This window comes from Anolis sagrei, chromosome 1, assembly GCF_037176765.1.
Source record: "Anolis sagrei isolate rAnoSag1 chromosome 1, rAnoSag1.mat, whole genome shotgun sequence".
Taxonomy (NCBI): domain Eukaryota; kingdom Metazoa; phylum Chordata; class Lepidosauria; order Squamata; family Dactyloidae; genus Anolis; species Anolis sagrei.
In genome coordinates, this window is record NC_090021.1 from 22,255,329 (window position 1) to 22,279,804 (window position 24,476).

The following is a 24,476-nucleotide window of genomic DNA, read 5'->3' on the forward strand; positions in this document are numbered from 1 at the left end:
CTACATGGGCTACCCAGCCTGATTGGACAAAGTTTTTAACTAGGAGATTTAAATGTTCTATGTTTTATTAATTCTATTATCTGTTTATATTATATTATATTATATGTTTTTAAATGTTTTTATGGTGTTGTGGGCATTGAATTGCCGCCTCTGTAAATAGTCCTGAGTTTACAGAGAAGGACGGTATACAAATACAGTAAATAAATACCAAAAACAGCCATCATTGGAATACATAGAAAACTATGAGGGTGAATGTCTACCCTTGTCAGATGTCCCAGTCAAACCCCACCAACTACATGTATATTAAAAGTTAAAAGAGGTATATGGAAACAAAGTGATTTCAATGATGTATAGAGAAAATTTACTGAAAAGGGATTTAAAAAGAAAGAAGGAAAGTTACCTCCACAAGAAGAATTAAAGTTTTGGACAGATGATATATAAAAGCTGTGGCTTGGGAGGGGGAGAGGGAAGCACAGTGGCAAGGGATAGATAATATGTATAAGCAGAAAAATAACAGTAGATGCCAAAAGTTAAAGTATGACAGGTTGTATTGAATAATAGGTATCTGCTGTAAAACAAACAATGTATAACAAATGTATTAAACTATGATAAAATAATAAAAATATTTTTTTTAAAACCCACCAACTCTGGAATTTGGGTATGTGCTTTGGCATCTAATGCGACTTTGGTGCTGCAGCCAAAAGTACACTTTAGTAGAGCCTATTTTCATATTTTAAACCCTAAATTTAATGAAAAGAAATTCATAGAATCCTAGTCATGTGTTAGGGACACTGGTCTAGCACTTTCAAAATCTGAATTACTAGTAATTTAAGACCAAGACTATGCGTGTATACTTTCAGCTGTTCATTATCCAGCTATATTAAAACAGATGGCCAAACACCTCTTTAAAGAGGATGTTTTCCTGTAGAACACTAATTTCCTGTTCGCACCCATTTTGTGTAAACTCAGTTTAACATAATGTTGAACAAAATGTAGCAAAAATCCTTCAAAATAAAATAAACCTGCTTTTATTTTCTGGGATTTTTTACAAGATTTTTTTTTCAAATATAGGAAGTGAATAAATTTGTATTTGATAACAAAAGTCCTATTGTATTTTTGTAATGCCAAAACATGGCTTGCTATTAGAACGGGAAAGACCCCCTCAAGGCTAGAACTGAGCCACGTTTCATATGACAACTTGGGTGTGACATAGGATTGTGGCCAAAAGCAAGAATGAAGTGTCCTTTCTGGTCACGTGCAAAAACAAATGAATAGTATTTTCATTGTATGTTGTTGAGGTGGGAAATACATTTTAATTTTTATTGTTTTGGTTACTGTTCTTAACGTGGTGGGTGTGAGTGGCAAAAATATTTTAAACTGATGTATATAGTGATGCAAGTCATATATGGGGAAATTCCTCTCAATGAATTGTATAACAATACTTCAATTACTGAAAAAAATGGTATTTACTGAAATCTAATGCTCAGTTTTTAAGGTTAAATTACCCTGCCAAAATTAGGGGGGGGGGGGCATTAGATTTGCATAATACTATAATCTTAGTGCTTCAGTGCTATTTGTTCCCATTTGAGGGATGTCACCTCAAATATAATTTCCAAGGCTCAATGCTATACAATCATGGGATTTGTAGTTTGATGAGGCATCAACATTCTTTCGCAGAGAATGCTCAAGACCTTGTAAAACTACAGCCCCCTGATTCTATAGCATTGAACTAAGGCAGTTAAAGTGGGTTCATTTTACAACATAGATGCAACCCAAGGTTTTCCTTTGAATTGCTGGAAGCTTTGGTGTCTTAAGATACTTTTTTTTTAAAGAATAAATTCTTAGCAGGCAGCAACTACACCCTTTTTTGACCAAATTACACAAAGAAAGCACTTTTTACCACTGCATATTACATTCAACAGGGAAATACTTTATTTTGTTTAAGGGTTCTGAAAATGGTCCACATTAGACTCAAATAAATACAGGCAATAAATATATAGATTTTTTTTAAAGGAAATTTTGGAAAAAAACAAACAAATTATCTATTGCCTGGTGAGGGAATTCCATAGTCTCCAAATTAACCTGCAAGACAGAGTGCCCTAATTTAGGATTGATATTCATAATTTATTAGATCACAGTATCATCAGAGATTCACATAAATATTTCATCAATACAGCAGTAGCAGGCAAATAAGTCCACTGCTCTCATATATATGATACCACTGCCCAGAGGAATAGAATAGCTTTTTCATTAAATTTTGCTCATGATGTAGTAGTTATGTGGCCATTTCTTCCTATATCATGCGTGAATGTAATAGGTAGCAACTGGGGCATAGCCCAACATAGGAGCCCCCGGTGGCGCAGTGGGTTAAACCCCTGTGCCGGCAAGACTGAAGACCGACAGGTCGCAGGTTCGAATCCGGGAAGAGGCGGATGAGCTCCCTCTATCAGCTCCAGCTCCTCATGCGGGGACACGAGAGAAGCCTCCCACAAGGATGATAAAAACATCAAATCATCCGGGCGTCCCCTGGGCAACGTCCTTGCAGATGGCCAATTCTCTCATACCAGAAGCGACTTGCAGTTTCTCAAGTTGCTCCTGACACGATAAAAAAAACCCCAACATATGGTAACATGCACACAGCATTAACAATAAAAAGAAAGCAAACTAGGAAAATAAATAAGGGAAAGTAGGACTATCTATACGGAATCATACATAAGTTTCTGGTTGCATACTGATAGAAAAAAATATTTGGAAAATAACTGAAAAAGCAGATCAATTTTCTCAAAGGAATTTGTGCTTTATACATGATAAATTAATAATAAAAGAGTGGTGGCGGGGGGAAGTATTCAAATTCCCCAGAATCTCTATTTTATTGTAAGCTAGTTACTGGCCATTATGACTCCACAAAATCCTTAAGATTTAGTCAGAACCCTAAAATAACACACAAAACAGCCCTTTTTCTATTCAAAGCAACACAGCTGAGAATTGCACATTTAGAATCAATTGGGGTAAACTGTGGAGGTGACGCAGACATTTGACCTGAACGAGATCTTGTTAACAGCTTGTTTATTTTAACTTCTTTTATACCGAGGGTTGTATTTTGTATGTATGACTATGTATGACTATGTGTTAATTGTGTTATGTGTTAAATGTTTTGATACGGCCAATAGGCCAATCAATAAAATGTATCGTACCATCCTTAAGATTTAGTCAGTAAACCTTGCTGAAATTTATGAAGACAAAGCAATGGCTGAATAGGATTTGTAGTGCTTGGGTAAAAAGGCCAAGATAGCATATCTTATTCTGTAACAATCAAGGCACAAATTTAAACTTTTAAGAGTACACACAGAAAGCCAGTGTGGTGTAGTGCTCTGAGGATTCGATTACAACTCTGGAGATCAGGGTTTGATTCCCTGCTAAACCATGAAAATCTATTGGGTGACTTTAGGTGAATCACAAATTTTCAGACCCTGAAAACCCAGTAATATGTCAGCTGAAATTATTTTCTGAACAGGGCACATTAAAAATGAAGCACTGTAGATAGGAAGTTAAATAGCACATTAACAATGCTGGACATCTGAAAGTCAAAATACTTGATTTACTTAACCACTGCATTGCTATTACAGATTTCATTCTATCTGGCTTAAGTCATGCAATATACATTTGCCTCTGTATATATTTTCAAAACCCCTAAATTGGTAATATCCTCTATATGCTCACATTTGCACCATTAGAGAAAATAAAATACAAATTCTTTTTCTTCTGGTTACATAGTTCATTCCATCACGAAAGTGTGTGGGTAGAAACAGAGGACGGGAAAAAAACTATTATCCCTAAAAGTATAAGTAGTGTTCTTGCATTTAATGCACCATGTGTCTGTAACCACTGTAGCAGGCTGCTGCTGAAAAATAGAAAAAACAATCTGCCATTCTTCCTTTAGGATGTTTGCCATCATTTCCTGGAAATGTGAAACTAAGCATGTTTTCTTATAAAACAAACAAACAAACAAACAAAAAATAAAACCCAAAAACCTACAATTTTTTTAGTTTGATCTACTGATAAAGACTAAACAAGTTACTGTCAAAGGCTTTCATGGCCGGAATCACTGGGTTGCTGTGTGTTTTTCGGGCTATATGGCCATGGTCCAGAAGCATTATCTCCTGACGTTTCACCTGCATCTATGACAGGCATCCTCAGAGGTTGTGAGGTCTCAACCTCTGAGGATGCCTGCCATAGATGCAGGTGAAACATCAGGAGAGAGTGCTTCTGAAACATGGCCATATATCCCGGAAAATACACAACAATGCACTTAACAAGTTTGTGACCAATTTTCTTGCTTTTTAGCTCAGATTCAATATCCTGAAATTATTCAGCATTCAAATTACTGGGCAAATGCAACTAGAACCTTTTTCACTCTACAACAAGACTTTCCCCCCTTCATAGTTAAGATTATCCCAAACATACTACTATAAAGTTGGCAAAAGTTGTTACTTAAACCAGACACTGTATGGCCCACTACTCACTTCCCTGGGGTAATGAAAGAATGAAAAAACAGCTCAGATATTTTAAATCCCAAGAAAGATTTCTTACCTGCATACATATGGTATGTAAGTCTCTCGATCAGTTTGACAACTGTTCCTGCCTTGATTATAGGGATTCCCGATTTTGGCTGCATGTTCTCTTCAAAAACAATATTTTCCTCAGAATCAGGTTCTGCAAACCTATAAAGCTCAGGACTTGGAAATCTCATCTGTTCCTCCTTCTCTTCTTGTAACATTGTTACGTCTAACATGCGCTCCAAGGTGCTTCTGTACTGTAAAGAGATCAAGGCTGCCATCCAGTTGTTTTTCTCTTCGGCTGATTTAGCAGCAAAAATAACACTGTTCTCATCTTTTAAAATTATTTCAAAGGCGTGCTTGTATTCATTAGTGTCATCTTTATCGTTGATTTGTACCTTTCGCATTAGAAACTTTTCTTTCAAACGATACTCCGCATTGCTAGCACCAGGCAGTCTTGGCTGGCCATGATTTGACTTACAACAAATCATGAGGCCATCAAAGAGAAATATATGTCTTTCATGCTTGGCACCCACACGCGTGAGAGTCCCCTCCATTATGAATTCATTGCAGCATTGTCCAATGTCTTTACCCTCCCAGCCGTCAATATTCTTTTGGATTTCGTTCATTTTCTTGATTGCAAGTTGCTTCCCTTTCATTTGTTGACTATAGAAACGGCACGCAGATTCACTTTGAACGAGGAGGAAACAAATTATTAATATAAAAGCTAACTCACATATAATAGCCATTCATATATATACTAGGCCAAAAATATACTAAAAACTAAGCTGGAGGAGTGATATGAATGATATGGATTGCACCAGATATGTTCAATTACACATGAACATGATTTGAGAATTCCAGCATTCCTGTAATTTAGTTTCAAAAACAAATATTAACATCTTAAACAAAATCTGACAATTCTTCTTTACTTAATCAAAGCATAAACTATACTAGTCACCACAACATAAATTAGCATGATTTTTTTTGACATTTTAAGCAGATCTGCATATACTTTTGTCTCTGTAAAACTAAAGAAAAGCTACTTTTCTTTCTGCTTACCAGGAGATTCTCAAGATGCATTCACTAGCAGTGTGAAGGACACACACACACACACAGGAGAACTCTGAAACAATAGCTATCTGGACTTTGATGTCACTTCCTCTCAAAAAGTAGGCTTGTCACAAACTACTTTGTCCATTGTTTATTGAAAGAGGAAACTGGAAAGCCTGAATTTATAGCACAGCAGTCCAGGGCTAAAAGCAGGGAGGAAAGCGGAAATATGTTTACCTAAGCCGTCTCTTTGCAAGATTCTTGGAGCATATCCTTTCCATACTACTCTGAAGATTAAGCAGGGCTGTAATTGCTTGTTTCAAACACTCTTTGTCCTCTTCATCTTCACTCTTTTCTTCTAATTGCTATGAATGTGGGAAGAAAATACTATGTAAGTTTTCAAATTTAATTTCATCCATTGGTGACAAGTACTGTTCTTTTCTTATTTGTTAACGTTAACAAATTGACAAACTACATAATAATCAGTGTTAAGAGTCTTGTAGAACAGCACAAAAAACCTAGTCAAAAGTTCTTGTCATATGAAAGGATTTAGAGCTGAGATAGTGGCTGTAAACTTTGGCTTTTCTTGGGGATATAACTGGGATATGCAACAGGATATATGCTGTAATGCAGATGAACAAATTCATTCTGGGGACTAGGATATGGAATAATGGATTCTAAGTATAGGAAAAAGATTCCACCTAAACATTAGGAATAACCTTCTGACAGTAAGAGCTGTTCGGCAGTAGACTGTGCTGCCTTGGAACGCAGTCGAGTCTCCTTCTGTGATGGTTCTTAAGCAGAGATTGGGTGGACATCTCTTGGGAGGTACTTTGACTTTAAGTTCCTGCATTGCGGGGGTTGGACTGAAGAGCCCTTGTGGTCTCTTCCAACTCTATGATTCCATAATTGTGATAAATTCAGAATAATGTAATCCAGTGCTATTATGGAGGCTTGTGGCAAAACCCAAAAAATCCTTTAACTTTCATGGAATTTCAAGCTTCTTCGGCTGATTGTCATATGACTTCACCAACCTCACCACCAACCAAAAAACAAAACACCACTCTTATATGATTGGGAAATCTATGGAATGTTTATATGTCTATTAACAGATGATTTAAATAGTAATTATGGAAAAGAAATAATAGTATTGTTAATAGGTATACCAAGGGACATGGGTTCTGTAGATTCATAGAATAATAGAACACATGGGTCATCTAGTCCAACCCCATGCCATGAAGGAAAAGAACAATCAAAGTACCCCTGACAGATGGCCATCCAGCTTCTGTTTAAAAGTTTCCAAAGGAGGAGCTTCCACTACACTCTGAGGAAGAGTTCCACTACTGAACACCTCAAGGATCAGAATAGATCCTTGGAATCTGTTTATTAGAAGATGCAATTATCGGACAGAACCAATTACACATGATCAATCTCTTTTGAAAATAATTGAGGTAAATGTTCTATTCACATACCAAATGACTATTTTAGGCAGGAACAATAGAGAGAGAAATGTCTGCTAAAAAGTGATAACACAAAATCAATTATGTCAATTAACTAGTTGTCTTTTTAAAAAGTCTTAAATTTAGATTTAATCTAGGTAAAGTAAAAAAGAAAACCAAAAGCAATATTTTACCAAATCTATGCAGCATGAAACACACAACCTGCAGAAAGAAACTTTGTACCACATATAAATATAATACATGATACTTGGCCTCAAATTGCTCACATCTTATAGAATCAGATACTTGTGCAAAACAAGTCAAGATACTTTCACATTAAAAAAAAGATGGATAGGATTGTGGCTGATTTAGTAGTATAGATATTGTAAACATGCTCTATATTATGAGGTTAAAGCAGCTGTATTTTATCACATACTTACTTCTTTAAATTTGACTACTACAATGCCTATACACCAACACCATCTAATGTCTAAATAAGGTAACTACAAAAGCATAGAAGAGCTTTTAAAATATGTACATCTGCACTCAAATTATAAATTGAGATAACAGAGATTCTGAAGTCTTTCACTAAAACTAAGAGAGATTTTAAAATGTTAATTTTAACGAATATGATGCAATGCACCAAAGATGGTATTTTGCTTGCACATAACAGTGTTTCAGCCTCCCCTTCTGGAAAATGTTGACCTATGAAATGGCACCATAAACTACTACTGCCAGGAAGAACAACTGTACCTCCCCCCAACAATGTATAAGTGACAGTGGTTTACAAATAACCTTTTTACAATACTAAATTGAATAATTAGCTTCTTACCTTTAAAACTTCAAAATAGTGAAGGCAATGGTAAACAGGAACTAGAAGTAACCTTGGTAAAACATACTGAACAGCTTCTTTAAAACCATCTCCTATTGACTGAAAATAAAACAGTTGTTTCAATCTTATGAAACAGTCTTATGGCAACAACCTCTGCAATGTCCAGTGTGCTACTTTACATACCTGCAAATAGAATGCTGCTCCAGGCTTTGACAACTGACTAAGAAAGTGGTCATGAAAGCCAGTCCGTAAAATATCTTGAGTATAGGTTTCATAAGGATCAAATGCAAGTTCCTAAACAAAGGATTACAGAATAGTTTAGTAGACTGTAACACTGTTTGAAAGTTACCATGAAAAAAATGACTCGGTTATAAATTCAAATATTTAACTGGGAAATTTGTAATTAAACTTTAACCTTTTCAATGTATTAGAGACATTCAAAGGAACACAATTTGGTTCAATTTAAGTCTACAAAACAGGACATGTAGCCTCAACAAAATAATGCAATTTCCCTATCCTTACCAAGTTCCTATTCCACGTTCTGGGTCTCTCCCCCCCCAGCCCACCCCATAGTTTTCTACAGTATCCAGAATGAAATTACAGAACAGCAATGTTCCATAATACTAGCAGTTTCAACTGTGTTAAACCCAGGAAATCTTCAGTATGGCCTTACCATTCAACAGTAAGTGCACAGGAGCAGGACAGAAATTTGATAGATGAAGAGATTCATTTCCTTTCTTAGAAACACACTTTGGTAAAATGTTGGCTCCAAAGTGACAATTAAACTATCTTGCTCAAATGTGCACAAATTTGGACTTTAAAAAAAAGCTGCCATCTTGGACACCCTTCTGGCCAATCAAAAAGGCACCTTAAAGGGACGAAGTAGCAAGGAAGCTTCCTATATTGGGAAAATTGTGTTTTTGTTTTTTTTGTCGTGTCAGGAGCAACCGCTCCTGTTGTGAGAAAATTGGCCGTCTGCAAAGACGTTGCCCAGGGGACGCCTGGATTATTTTTGACGTTTTATCATCCTTGTGGGAGGCTTCTCTCATGTCCCCACATGAGGAGCTAGAGCTAATAGAGGGAGCTCATCCGCCTCTCCCCGGATTCGAACCTGCGACCTGTTGGTCTTCAGTCCTGCCGGCACAGTGAACCCACTGTGCCACCGGGGGCTCCATTGGGAAAATGGTGACTCTGTTTGACTATTCAACACCAACTGCAAATTCTGTGATTGGGTACCTATGCACTCTTGAGGACAAGATTGCATTCCCTAAAAGACCTATTAACGTGAGAGTGAACCGATGGAGACACCCTCTAATCTCCCATCTTTGGTCCTCAAGGTGCTTTGGACTTCAGCTTCCACAATTCCAAATGGCTGGTAAACTGGCTGGGATTTCTGGGAGCTGAAGTCCAAAGGAACTGGAGGACTAAAGGCTGGAAACCATTTCTCTAATCTAAACCCGACAGATAATGCAGTAACCTGACACCTCAAAGTGTTTGGTCTCAGACCATTTTTAAGGCTGTCCTAAAGAAACTGTAATACATGAGTCAGGTTTATACTGTACAAGTGTATCATACGTAACAGCATAATTGTATAAATGTTTTCAAAGTTTTTTTATATACATATTCTGTGCCCACTGGTGTCAGGAAGCCATATTTGTTTGTATCACTTCCTTTGAATATCCCTTTCTTATAATGATCATCTCTCAAAGTCATCAAACTTTGAATCTGGATATCATATTGGTCCCTAGCTTAATAGATTTGGCTTCTTTAGTAGCATCCATGGACAGGCTACTGACATTCAAGGTAGTTGTTGACACCATAGCCATGTAGGCCAAAGTTGTATTATTAAAATCACATTCCTTCTCCTGCTGAATCTTCAGATGTTCTTTTGGAAATAACTTTATTGGAAAAAATGCATACAATCATCCCCTTGGCCAAGAGAACGATAATGCATCATAGGCCTAACACTGACACTTACATCTACTGAGTAATACCTTTCTACATTTATCATTCTAGAAGCAAATCAGGCCCAAACGGACTGCTTACTTTCCAGAACACTGCTGAATGAAGCATAAATTCCCATGGATGTATTGAATTCATACTCAGAAAGTCTGCATGTATATTCAATTTTCCCTTGACATAAACAGCAGATATTGATTGCAGACATTCTGAAACCTGTCTGATTCTTTGCAAGTTTCTTGGATGAAATCTCCACCATGGTACTAAATAGTTGGCATTAATATTACATTAAATTCACCAATGATTACAACTGCAAATTCAAGAATTATCATATATTTTAAATGCTGCTTCCATTTCTCCTTTTTTTATTGACAGTTCTATACTATCCTGATAAGTATTGATCTGGGCAACTAAATGATTTCATAATTTATCCCAAATTCTTATCTTTTCAGAGCTGTGATAGTTATTCCCATGTCCCATGCAATTTTGTTTACAGAGCCAGTCCTCTAAATACAAGTGTATATGAATTCCTTTTTGTCTGAGGTACACCACTAGGGGTATTAATACCTTTGGAAAAACTCTTGGGTCAGGTGCCAGTCTGAATATTTGAGCCCTGAACTGAGAGCGACTGTCCTGATACTGCAAGCTTAACTATTTCTTGTCTGTCATTGGCAATGATATGGAAATTACAGATATATTTAATGATTTTGATAGATTGAAAAGATGCACATTTTAATATTCCAATGGCAATGACAGACTCTTTTATATCTTTAAATATTTCTGAAAGTAACATTTCACAACTTTTTAGTTGCTGCTTTCTAAAAAAAGGTTGCTATTTTATGTTTATCCTGAAAGGAAGATGTCCTTGGGTTTTTTTTTTACTGTTTTGAAATAATATTAATTTTAACACGCGTGAAGCTGCCTTGTTAACCTCCTTTTCTTCATCTTCCTTTCAGGAATTTCCTCTACATTAATTTCCTCTTCATTGATCCACTAATTTCATCCATCAATTCATCCTCTACATCAAATCAACATATTTCTATTTCCCTCTGCATAATTTTAGACTCCCTTGTGATTCGATATGTCAGTCTTTCTTTTCTTATTCTCAGCAATTTCTACTAGTTCAACTTAAAATTTATTAAATATTTTAAATGCATTATACTTAAATATGATCATTGCTTACAGTATCACTGCTATCTCCTACAATTATTCTAAACATTTTCCAACTTTTTCACATATCAATTTTTGCAAATCTGAATCAATCTCTGTAACTACATTCCTCTCATTTTGGGGGTATAAAATGATCTGCCTTATTGTAATGGACTCAAGCTTTTGTATTTCCAGCCTAGCTATCTGCTGATCTCCAACCCTTTTGTATCACGACTCATGTGTCTGACATCAGTAAAGATGTTATAAATTTAAGAGATATATCTATCACAGGTGAGTAATTCACTACTTCTCTGTCATGACGTTCCAGCCTTGCTATGTCATAATTGTGAGTTAGTGATGGCGACTCTTACATAACTGGGCATGCTCTGTCTGCAGAAGCACATTCTAGCATAGCCCCCAACCTGAAGTCCTGCTTTTTGAGATGACAATTTGAAGCAGCTTTAAAGACCTCATTACTGCTACAATGATTTTCTCTGGCTTTTTTGTGCTCACAAGTAAATTGCTGCTACTGTCATATTTTTTTCTGGTTTGCTTGAGCTCATAGGTATATTATCTGCATTTCTTTTGTCTCTTTTCCTTTATTTCTGTGTGAGGCCTGCTGCATCCCTCCCCGGAAAACATTTTATGTGCTCACATTCTCCTAAATTTACTTCCTTGCTCCTTTTGAGTTCTTTTGTTTTACTCTCACTGGAGGAGTGTAATATTTTCCTTACTTCCACTTTCCATTCCTTTTCAGAGCCACGCTGTGCTGAGACCATCTGGGTGAAACTAATTTTAACGGTCTCTCAATCTGCTTCTCAGCAATTTGAGAGAAACTATCTTCTTTAGCTTTCCTTTCTCCTCACTGCTCCATTTCCCTATACCTTTCTATTTTATTCCTAATTATTCTCCAAATTAAAGGACAAATAGGGACCAGGATTTGCTTCACCTGGTTTGCAGGGAAAAAAAGAAAAAGATGTTGAAAGGAAAGGGGTCTTAATGGTGCTAATTGAAAAAGAACATAAGGAGTTTGGCACACAGGGATTAACCCATCAGTAAATGTATTGGTCCTTTTGTGCCATCTCAAGAACTGGACATCTCCTCAAGCTTTCCAAATCAGCCCTATTCATTTTAGTATCATTATCTGAAGTATATCCCCATTTGCAACAAATGATTAGTCATCGTTTATTTGATTCTACTAATTGTTTCCACATGCAGGCTGCTTTCATCATTTAAAATCTATTCAATATTCAACCAAAATCTTCAATTTAAACCCAAAATATTCAGTCTTCTGGGGCATCAGAGAACAATTTTCACCATCTTCTCCATGACAACTCTGCCAATATTTGAAGAATGCTATAATGCCTTCCTCGTGTCTTTTCTCCAGGATACATATATCTAGTTTCTGAATCCTTTCCATTTTATATATATTCATCAAAATAAATGTGGCACTCAAAAGTAGACAGAGATATAACATGCAATGGTTATTAGAGATAAGGAGTGACAGGACGAAGGTATTTACATCAGAGAGAAAAGAAAAGATCAGCATCATTATATCTGTGTAGGAATACTATGACCTTATTACTACATACCTCAGCTAAATCTTCAAAACAGCTTCCAACTAAAGGATGGGGACTGCCTTCATCTGTCATTTCTACTGTATCTTCAATATGGCCCAACAGTTTCACACTAAGTTCATGAATATCTGATATGCGACTGAATATATTTTCTACATCCTGCAAAAAATGAATGAATTGATAATTAATAATTGTAGGTGAGAGTTAAGGTTGACACATTAAATTGTAAATTAAAGTTAGAACAATTACTGCTAGGTAGACTATATTGCAGAGGGCTTCAAGGAGATGTGGTCAAATCTTTACAAAGATGTGCTTCCTAGTCATGGGTCTGGTAACCGTTTCAGGCATTTAATATGTGTTTTTGTACTGTTTGTTTCATTCGGATGGCACGAAACAATACACCCCCCTCTAGTATGGAAATGTCAGTGAAATGAAAGGTAAGTGGGAACAGTAATTGTTTGGTCGCCTGATTTTCAGCACTTGGCTGTAGGTCCTGGCAGGTGCGGGCACACTCTTTCCAAGGAGAGTTCATGTATGGCTTGCAGGCCCAGAAAGCACCCACGCCTGCTAGTACCTAAACCTGAGGGGAAGAGAAAGCCCACCCACTGCTGCCAATGGGATGAAAATATTCATTTTTTTTTCAGACCTGGTATGAAAAAGCTCATTTGGAAAGGAACCCATTTTTGGGAGAGGTGCTCAAAAACGATAACTGGGCCTTACAAATGAAATAAACAGAAACGGATAGTGATTCTATACAAAATCACAAGACTACAGCTTTCCTTTTGGGTAAAGGGCTAGGCCCTTAGTCTTTTGCTTGATTTGTCAAGATACTGGTGAAATATGTAATCTTGCAGTAACAAACACATCTCACAGAAAAATTAATTCCTTTTGACTTCAGGGATAAACACAAACCTGCCGAGTTGCAGAAATATGTTTGTGGGAAATAATGTAGCAAACAATACAATACAGCATGAGCACGGAAAGACTAAGATTCTGCTCTAGCTGATCCTACTGCAGCCTTACAACAGTCAAGACAAACAGCAGCTGCCTTTTAATCCACTACTGTACTGGCATGAACAGCAAAATGAAGTCTTCAGCTATATCCACTCTCTGTGTAAGTTGGAGCAATCAGTGGCAGGTATAAACACACTTTTCATTCAAGATAAACCTGGAATCCTCAGGGCCCCTGGCTTCTTACAATGTGCAAAATGTGCTAAGAATGTGAAGGTGTAAAAGAGTTTGCGGGAAACTGTTGTGCCAATCAAACTTGCGATCCAATAAAAGATGCTATCTGGAACTTAACATGTGTCTGCTTGATACAATTCGGGTCACAAATGCTATAAAATCAAACAACATGTATACTGTTTTATCCAATATTAAAATCTTGTGCTCATGGGCTTCCTAAACCAGAGACTTTGTTTTCAACATTCTAGTAACAAATTCCATATAGTAAAAATGTAAAATACTTACATGACCTGAAAATAGCTTTGGATTGGTAATAAAAGGTTCTCTGAACACTTTTATTATGAGATTTAGCTCTCTTATGTACTGTCGAACTTCTGCCATGAATGATTTCACAATATCATAGTACGTTTGTTCTCCTGATGTGGAGGGTTCTTCATCAGATAATGTTAGTGTACTAATATCCTCTACATCCTGATGGAACATATCCATCAGTACCTATTTATTTGAAGATGGAAGAAAGAAAATTAATGTTAGGGTTGATTAAACTAAATTAAACAGGCACTGGAGAAATAAAATCAGAATTATGCCTGAAATTGGCTCACTAAAGCATGGATAACAAAAAAAAAGTTTCCAGAAAATTAGCAGACATACGCCCCAAATTAGACTGTGATCTACCAAATGACTCCGTAGACATATCTAGGATTGGAACCCAAGAAAAAGGGACAGGGAAATCTTAAATCCTCATCAGAAAATATTCCATTCTTTACAGAGTGAAAGAAAAGTTCATTTATAATTCTGTTTAGCAATTAGATTCACTGTATGTATTAAATTGTGAGAATGGTGATGCACAGGGTGTATATATTAATTGTTGTTTAAGAATTCATTTAAGGAAATAGTGTTAAAGGGAAAGGGAAATGTATAAAGAAGGAAATATATTAGACTGATAAAATATAAAGATGTTTCAAGTAATCATTTTGAAACAATCTTGAAACTTCTTGAAACAGTTGTGGAAATCTTGAAGATTTCCTCATAGAAAATGGTGTAACAATGCCAGAGACATCCTCCTTCTCCTTTACTTAAACTTTCTACAGAAAGAAGGCAGAACTTCTTTAACAGTATTAAAAATGGTGTAGAGGGGACTCCTCCTTCTATTTACAAAAGTATCTACTAAACTGAAGTCTCTTCTCCTCACGGTGACCTTGTAGAGGAGCTCTGCTAGATGCAATAAAGTATATAGTAACTGGAAATGTTACCCACCTTATCAGCACACATTGCCACTTTGATGTCTTGTTTCGTGATTTCATCATGTCTTATATTTCTTACATAGTTCCCAACCAACTTTAAAATATCTGCTGAAATGTATTCTAATACTGCTACTATGTAAAGAGATACTTGGTGGTCAACTTTATAACCAAGAACTTCCTGAAAATGAAAGATAATTTAATAACATCAAGTTATGCAGATATACACTAAAGAACTGTACATTTCTCTATATATTTCTACACTAACCCACTTTATCAGGCATCAAATAATAAATGTATTAACTAGGCATCATATAAGAGAGCTAAGAGTAACACTGAGTTCAGCAAAAGAACGAGATATTTAATTACACAATGTAGTTTCACTACATTTGTTACAGTAGTTAAATAGCACATACATTTAAATTCAGTACAATCCTACCAAATAATCGTTAATACTACAGGACTTTCTTCCCTTTTTCTTTCATCTCAAAGATCTTCATGCCCCTCTCCAAACTGCCTCCACTGCTTCCTCAGACTCTTTGAGCAAATTCTAGGGTACATTAGGTTGTGGGGAAAGGAAAGGAAATTTTACCCCTTTTCTCCAGTTCTGTTAACCAAGGCAATTTTATCTGAGGAACAATCAAACTCCAGTCACTACACCTTTTTGCTGAATGACTGAGTCTAGTACAATGAGTATTTAGTGTGCGAAATATCAGGAATTCTGCAGTGAGGTCTTTTAATGGTCTGAGGGTAGTATCTATCAACCCATTGTTGGAATCCATTGTAACCTGAAAGGAGAAACATCTCTTTCACAGTGTGGCCCCCACAGATTCCAAAACTAACTCTGCAGAGTCAAAAAACCATCTAGAACTAGTGTTCAGGAAAGAACAGTGAAATGAGAAAGGGTAGGAAAATTCAACGGCAGCCAACAGTGTAATGTTAGATTTAGCACTAAGGTGCTTACTTGCACTCAAATATTTATGTATTCTCTGCCTCTAAATAAAGCTCGTTACGAGAAGGAGATGTGCAGGAATCTTAAAAAACTATATTCCAGGCCTTGCTGTATTATGCAACAGCTCTTACTGGCTGGAACCTGAGGCTTGAAAAATATATGTATCACACCAAGTATTTTTCCTGTTAGAAATGTTGCAAGTGTTCTCCTGAGTTAAAAATAGATCTCTAGCAGGTATATAGATCCACATAGTGAAAGCAATGGTATTCCCCATAGTCACCTACAGATGTGAGAGCTGGACCATAGGGAAGGCTGAACGAAAGAAAATAGATGCTTTAGAACTGTGGTGCTGGAGGAAAGTTCTGAGAGTGCCTTGGACTGCGAGAAGATCCAACCAGTCCATACTTCAGGAAATAAAGCCTGACTGCTCATTGGAAGGAAGGATAGTAAGAGGCAAAGATGAAGTACTTTGGCCACATGAGAAGAAAATAAAGTTTAGAAAAGACAATTATGCTGGAGAAAATAGAAGAAAAAAGGAAGAGGAGCCAACCAAGGGCAAGATGGATGGATGGCATCCTTGAAGTGACTGGATTGACCTTGAAGGAGTTGGGGGTGGTGACAGCCGACCGGGAGCTCTGGCATAGGCTGGTCCATGAGCTCACGAAGAGTCGGAAGCGACTGAACGAATAAACAACACCAGCAGGTATATAGAAATCCACATATTTTGCCTGGTCACCAACCCCCCCCCCCCCCCAAAAAACCCCCCACACCTCACACTCAGCTAAACCTAGCTGGAATCAGCACTAGCTAGGACGACAGACTGCTGGGTCAATCTCAACAGGTGTGAAGATAAAATCCAGAAAAGAGTTTAAGAGATCAATTTCTGTGTAGAACACATAATGAAGAACAAACATCACTAATTCTGCAATATGTTACATTCTGCATTAATAATACCCACTTTTAATAATGGGTGAATTTTTTCTACTGGAAGAAATAATGGATTTTTTCGCTTCCTCTTTTCAATTGCAGACTGAGCATCAGCTATTGCCCACTTGTCAATAGGATGGGGAAAACTCTTTTGTACACGATCCTGTTAACACAAAAATCAGGTATTAATAATAAAGCTTTATTTATATTCTGCCCTATCTCCCCAAAGCTAGGCATGTAATCAGTTATTATATAACAGTTGTTTAATATACCTTAAATAACTGAAAGAGCTTTTATTTGTTCAACTACCCTCATTAAACAGAAGTGAGATCAAAGGCAGATCAAGCAACACACAAAATCAATCACAGAAACAAACAAACAAAAAAAGGCCAAAGATAAAACTATTCAAACACAAGCTAAATTCCTACCGTAGTTAAAAAACGAAATAAATTCCCAGGCAAACAAATACGTTTTCATCAGCTATCTCAACAAACAAACCAAAACACACAACATAGGTGAAGGGACAAACTTCTCTGAGAAAAGCATTCCAAGGTGTGATGGTAAGAACAGAAAAGACTTTTCCCTTTATAATCTCATAGCAGTTTTCTTATCAAAAGAAAACAAGTGATCATAATGCTCAAGGAGGAGCTGTTTCTTAGGGCACTTGGGTCTTAAACTACTGATGGCTTTAAAGTAGATGTGGGCAAAGTATAGCATTGGAGCCAAACGCATCCTCCCTCATTTGTTTTTACAGCCCCCAAGCCTCACAGACTCTCAAGATCTTCTAGTCAATAAAGTTTCCTTTTTGGGAAGCTTCCCGGATGGTACTTAACCTTTTAAACAAGTTGCAGCACCTTTCCTTGTACTTTAACAATAGTAAGTTTCAAGCCACTTCTCATTTTGTTTTTTGGGAGTATTTTTGGCAATCCCTGGAGCCACAAGCAATCTAAAGTAAAAACTATATGTTAAATTAAACATGGGAGAAAACATAGTGATAATGGTGGGTCCAAGAGAAACCTTAGCTGTGCACCTCCTCTTTCAGGGAAGTAGAACCACCATTGAACTTCCCAGATACAGAAACCGCCTGCCTAGAGATCTTCCAAAGGAAATAGCTTCACTTTATTAGCAGAATTCATTAATAAATATATAAAAGAAATGTAAATAACAGAGTCTTTATATATTTGCATATAGCCAGTATTTAGCACATATTCTAAAAGATTAAAAATACAGTCATTTTTGTATGAAATTTTCCCCACAATAGCACAAAGAGTTAAGATAACACACAATTCAAAGTATATAAATATTTACAACATCATGAGTTTAACAAAATACCAATAATTCAGTGATGAAGTCCCGAGCTACTAATACTGCATCAACAAGCACATAGATAGCTACAAGATGAACTAAGAACGATTTTTCTACCTCTACATCCTGGAAGCTTCTGGGCTGGGCTTGGCACAGCATGTTTAGCAACTGCAGAATTAATTCCTCAACATACTGCAAGGCATCTTCAGTAGATGAGAGTTTAGGGTGGACTTGCATCTGAACCTACATTCAACATAAAATAATCAGACTTAAATTTACAATTATACTATTCAGCTGCATCTTAGAAAAACGAACATTTGTAAATATAGGCTCCGCGAACTATCTGTTACACCAGGTTAATCAAGAAGCTGTTTTGATGTCTGATTTTTTTCTAGACTGTACTGTGATGCAGAAAATACTAAAAGCATGATTGTAACAATATGTTTTCTTTCAAGTCCAACTTTCTGTATCTTCCCCTATGGACAACCTATATAAAGATACTTATATAAATGTTTATCACCTAACATTCAAGGAACCTGTGGCACCATGTAATAAATCAATATTAAGAGTTCAACACAATTTAAAATATAGTAAAATTGGTACTGCTTTCTTCCTAAGCAGCAGTCTAGTAGCAAGAAACTGAGAGAACCAACACCGTTTAAGCTGTAGGTCCCCTCACGGAGATAGAGCAGGATACAAATAAAGTATTATTATTATTATTATTATTATTATTATTAAGTGGCCATTTAAGAATAGAGAAACAAAACAGACAACTAAAAAGGAAAAGTGCAAAACCATGTACAAGAATTTCTTGGTTCAGATTCCATTGCATATAAACTAAGTTATGAAGTGAAAGTTATTTAAAATCAATGTGTGCTAAAATATGAAGAAAATTGGAAGAAATGTATGACTTGAATCTACTTCTTATCGACAGCGTAGAAACTCGTAAACCCATCATCGTCAGGACAGCTTACATGACTAAATGTCCCACCCTGAAAATGTCTGCAGACAGAATACTGGTCTACTAGAGAAAGATATTCTGGCTACAGATGTAATATATCTGAAAACTGTGAAGCAACAGGTAAGGTTTTTGTAGGCAAAATGGAAATTTGGATACAGTAAATACAATACTTTATAGATTTAAGCACACAAACAGAGCATTCTGTCCAAATAATCAGTTAGTGTACAGTGCTACTAAACCATTACATATTCTTTGTTTATTTATTTACCCAATTTATACTCCGCCTTTGTCTATCCCAAGGGGGACTCAAGGTGGCTTACATATGGCAATTATTCAATGCCTTAAACACATAAAACATTAAGCTTAAAATACATTGAATTAAAATTAATACACATTAAACATTTAAAAATTACATTCAGTATTAAAATCATGACATCCTGAAATTGTAGTCTAAGGACGTTCTGTAGTCTTTGCACTATTCCAATTATATTATTGCACAGCGCAATAATAAACCTGATCCCAAAGCCAGGTTTTTACTCTCCTTCTGAAGGCTAGGAGGGAGGGGGCTGATCTAATGTTGCTAGGGAGGGAGTTCCGCAGCCAAGGGACCACCTCTGAGAAGGCCCTGTCGCTCATCCCAACCAGTCATGCTTGCGAAGAAGGTGGGACCGAGAGCAGGGCCTTTGCAGACTATCTTAATTTTCAAGGTGGTCCATAGGGGAAGATACGTTCGGAAAGGTAAACTGGGCTGGGACCATTTAGGGCTTTATAGTCTAAAGCCAGCACTTTGAATTGTGCTTGGTAGCAGACTGGTGGCCAGTGGAGCTGATGTAACAGGGGGGTTGTATGCTCCCTGTACACCACTCCGGTGAGCAACCTGGCTGCCGTCCATTGGACCAATTGAAGTTTCTGAACAGTCTTCAAAGGCAACCCCACATAGAGCGCACTGCAGTAATCTATATGGGTTGTAACCAGAGCATGGACCACCACAGCCAAGTCAGACTTCCCAAGGTATGGATGCAACTGATGCACAAATTTTTGTTGTGCAAAAGCTCCCCTGGCCACCGCTGAAACCTGGGGTTACAGGCTGAATTCAGTTTCAATTTGTTTGCTCTTATCCCCATCACAGCTGCCAAGAACTGGTTCAGAACCTGAACAGCTTCCTTCATAGCAAGTGGAAAGGAGTGATATAGTTAAACATCATCTGCGTATAGATAACATCCAACTCCAAAACTCTGGATGATCTTTCCCAACGGCTTCATGTAGATATTAAACAACATGGGACACAGTATTGAACCCTGTGAGACTCCACAAGACAAAGGCTGTGGGGCCGAGCAGGTGTCCCCCAACTACACCTTCTGGGAATGGCCCTCCAGGAAGGACCAAATCTGCTATAGAACAGTACCTCCAAGGCCCATTCCTGCCAGGCGTCCCAGAAGGATACCGTGGTCTGTGGTTTCGAAGGTTGCTGAGAGGTCCAGCAGAACCAACAGGGACACATTCCCCCTGTCCAGTTTCCAGTGTAGATCATTCACTAAGGCAACCAAGGCTGTTTCAATTTCATGTCCCAGCCTCAAGCCAGAATGCACCAGATCTAGATAATCCGTGTCTTCCAAGAACACCTGGAGGTGCGAGGCCACCACATGTTCCATGACTTTGCCCAAAAAGGGGAGACTGGAAACTGGCCGATAGTTGAGTGATTTTATTACATCTTGTTTTAAGCTGGCTGGAATCTTGCCTTCCCTTTTGAAGGAGCCACAGACTGCCTTAATTCATATTTAGTGAAACCCATGTTGTGACCCCCATAACTATGCCTAAGCCTTTAAAAAGTCATCTAAGAGTGGTTCAGATGTTGACTTGCCAGTTATTGCCCAAATCAGTTGGAAAGGATGATGCTAGTTACTCTCTACTGGTGGACAGACTCTGCCATTATAGATACCTCTGCTAAAGCTTCAGAGAAACCAGTGCATGAGAAGCTTTTGCTGGTGATGTTACTAACTGTTAGAATCATAGAATCAAAGAGTTGGAAGAGACCTCATGGGCCATCCAGTCCAACCCCCTGCCAAGAAGCAGGAATATTGCATTCAAATCACCCCTGACAAATGGCCATCCAGCCTCTGCTTAAAAGCTTCCAAAGAAGGACCCTCCACCACACCCTGGGGCAGAGAGTTCCACTGCTGAACGGCTCTCACAGTCAGGAAGTTCTTCCTCATGTTCAGATGGAATCTCCTGTCTTGTAGTTTGAAGCCATTGTTCCGCGTCCTAGTCTCCAAGGAAGCAGAAAACAAGCTTGCTCCCTCCTCCCTGTGGCTTCCTCTCACATATTTATACATGGCTATCATATCTCCTCTCAGCCTTCTCTTCTTCAGGCTAAACATGCCCAGTTACCTAAGCCGCTCCTCATAGGGCTTGTTCTCCAGACCCTTGATCATTTTAGTCGCCCTCCTCTGGACACATTCCAGCTTGTCAATATCTCTCTTGAATTGTGGTGCCCAGAATTGGACACAATATTCCAGATGTGGTCTAACCAAAGCAGAATAGAGGGGTAGCATTACTTCCTTAGATCTAGACACTATGCTCCTATTGATGCAGGCCAAAATCCCATTGGCTTTTTTTGCCGCCACATCACATTGTTGGCTCATGTTTAACTTGTTGTCCACGAGGACTCCAAGATCTTTTTCACACGTACTGCTCTCGAGCCAGGCATCACCCATTCTGTATCTTTGCCAAAGTGGAGTATCTTGCATTTGTCACTGTTGAACTTCATTTTGTTAGTTTTGGCCCATCTCTCTAATCTGTCAAGATCGTTTTGAATTCTGCTCCTGTCCTCTGGACTATTGGCTATCCCTCCCAATTTGGTGTCGTCTGCAAAGTTGTTGCTAGTGTTACGACCCACAAAAGAAGTCCTCCTGCAAAAGGAATGTGCCACTTGATCAACATGTGCTGTGTTCTTTTCAGTATGTATATGTATGTGAGGGACCAAGATCTGCTAAGCTGAGAAGAATCTGCCTTTTCCCATGGCTAGAGTAAGGTGGCAGATTTAATATACAGTAAAAGATCTGCCATTCTGCTCTTCCTCGGTCCCGCTTAGAATTGCTTTGTTATTGGCTGTACTGTACCTTTGGCTAATTCCATAATTGGGGTGTGCAGGCATTGTGTCCATGTGTGAAGCTAAGTTTGAAACTTGGGGCCATGCATTTACATATATTTGTATACACACAAGCCATTCCTCTGTGATCCCTTTTTCAAATGAAGATCAGACTAGAAATATCCTGAATAAATACTAGTAACAGAAAGTCTAATTTTACCTTCTTACATTCTGCAGAAATACTACCACTTCTTAGCGACCCCTCAATACACAGAAACCCCACATCACATTTATAGACACATGCAACTTTCTTGTTGCAAGCCCAGACTAAATTCCACAGCTATTATTAACCATATCAGCTTTCAATAGATTAGTGCTGAAAATGTTTTGCTTAAGATATAGCCTGGCTATTTAATGAAACCCAACTGCAATTAAGTAAGTGCTCCTATTCAATCCCTTTTTATTTTCAGCCTGCAGTGTTTCCTCAAACTTAGAGAACCAGAGACCATGACATATCATGTCAGGTGTGCCATGATGCATTTAGTAATGCATCCGCAGATGCTGAAATTAATCCTTTGCACATGAACTCAAAAAAACTACTGATTTGGAGGTAAACTTTCTTAAAGTAATTTTCTTTTGAGCTAAAACACATTTCCTTTCCAGGCAACAGAAATCAAGTCATTTAAAAGCAGTGCTACACACTGTAATTATTGTAAAACACTGTTTTTATATAGGTGTTTTTGTAGCCAATATATTATCACTTGAACTTTTTACAATTCAGCAACACTTAGCATTTGGACTACAATTCTAACTAACATTACTAGGGAGTAAGTCTGAATTATTTTAGTAAGATCTCGGCAAATAGGAACAGAATTACACTGTTAATTCTTCCTGGTTACAACAGCATCAAGGTAAAGTAGATGGAAACAACTGAAATTGAGACAACTGCATAGATAACTTTGTGACAGGATTACAAACAGAAACTGAAATATGGGTGTTCCAAACAAGAGCTTCTAGTAGCCTGAAGGCAAATACAAAAGAAACTGGCTTCTCCAAGTCTCAGCCCCTCAATCAAGTTTATTAAAATTTTATAAATCTAGAGAAAAACTATTATAAATCCCTATTTTTTCAGTCACAACACTCAGTTCCTACGTTCCATTATAAACATGTCAATAATAGCACATGTGTATGGTAATCCGTCTCATGACAACCACATCATTGTAAATGAAATCACAATTAAAATAAATGCTTGCTGTACTAGGCCCACAACTAAAGTCAGTAATTACAAAAGATTACATTTATACATGATAGTCAGTGGTTGTGTAAGTGTAGCTTTCATGCACATAAGTCCTTTACAGAAGGAATTTTCCCTCCCTACATTCTCCTTCCTACCAGCTGTTAGGAATGTGGGGGTTGAAGTCCAAAACACCTGGAGGGCTGAAGTTTGCCCATACATGGTCTAGATCAGTGGTTCTCAACCTGGGGTCCCAAGATGTTTTTTGGCCTACAACTCCCAGAAATCCCAGCCAGTTTAGCAGCTGTTAGGATTTCTGGGAGTTGAAGGCAAAAACCATCTGGGGACCCCAGGTTGAGAACCACTGGTCTAGATTGTGGGAAGTCATAATCCCACTTTGTTCTGCTTTGGTCAAGCCTCACCCGGAATAACACTGCATCCAGTTCTGGGCCTCACATTCAGGAAGGATATTGACAAGCTAAAATGTGTCCAGAGAAGGCCGAACAAAATTAACACAGGTTTGGAAATCGAATCCCTATGAGGAACGGCTTGGGGAGCTGGGTACATTTAGGTTGGAGAAGTCTGAGAGGTGACATGATAGCCATGTTTAAGTGTATGAAAAGTTGTTACACTGAGGAGGGGGCAGGCTTGTTTTTTGTCGCTCTGGAGATAAGGATACAATGAATTAAAACTGCAGGAAAAGAGATTGCACCTAAGGATTAGGAAGAATTGATGGCAAAAGCTGTTCAGCAGCAGAATATGCTGCCTGGGAGTCCGGTGGAGTCACCTTCTGCGGAGGTTTTTAAGCAGAAGCTGGATGGCCATCTGGTGGGAGTGCCTGTTTTGTATTCCTGTATGACAGAATGCGGTTGGACTGGATAGCCCAGGCATGTGCAAACTTGGGCCCTCCAGGTGTTTTGGACTTCAACTCCCACAATTCTGTTAACAGGTTGTTAGGAATTGTGCAAGTTGAAGTCCAAAACACCTGGAGGGCCCAAGTTTGCTCATGCCTGGTTTT

General features: G+C 37.8%; 1 protein-coding gene across 1 annotated transcript in view; it reads right to left on the reverse strand.

The window, feature by feature from the left end:
• The window catches only part of SOS1 (SOS Ras/Rac guanine nucleotide exchange factor 1), a 57,331-nt gene that overhangs the window by 27,252 nt on the left and 5,603 nt on the right, over positions 1 to 24,476 (reverse strand). Inside the window, exons 2-10 of the mRNA XM_060754508.2 lie at positions 18,293 to 18,418; positions 16,902 to 17,033; positions 15,008 to 15,172; positions 14,036 to 14,245; positions 12,581 to 12,724; positions 8,064 to 8,174; positions 7,881 to 7,979; positions 5,847 to 5,974; positions 4,591 to 5,246 (exon numbers count right to left, since the gene is read on the reverse strand). Of these exons, the coding sequence (XP_060610491.1) occupies positions 4,591 to 5,246; positions 5,847 to 5,974; positions 7,881 to 7,979; positions 8,064 to 8,174; positions 12,581 to 12,724; positions 14,036 to 14,245; positions 15,008 to 15,172; positions 16,902 to 17,033; positions 18,293 to 18,418 (1,771 nt within the window). The remainder of the gene's footprint in view (positions 1 to 4,590; positions 5,247 to 5,846; positions 5,975 to 7,880; positions 7,980 to 8,063; positions 8,175 to 12,580; positions 12,725 to 14,035; positions 14,246 to 15,007; positions 15,173 to 16,901; positions 17,034 to 18,292; positions 18,419 to 24,476) is intronic.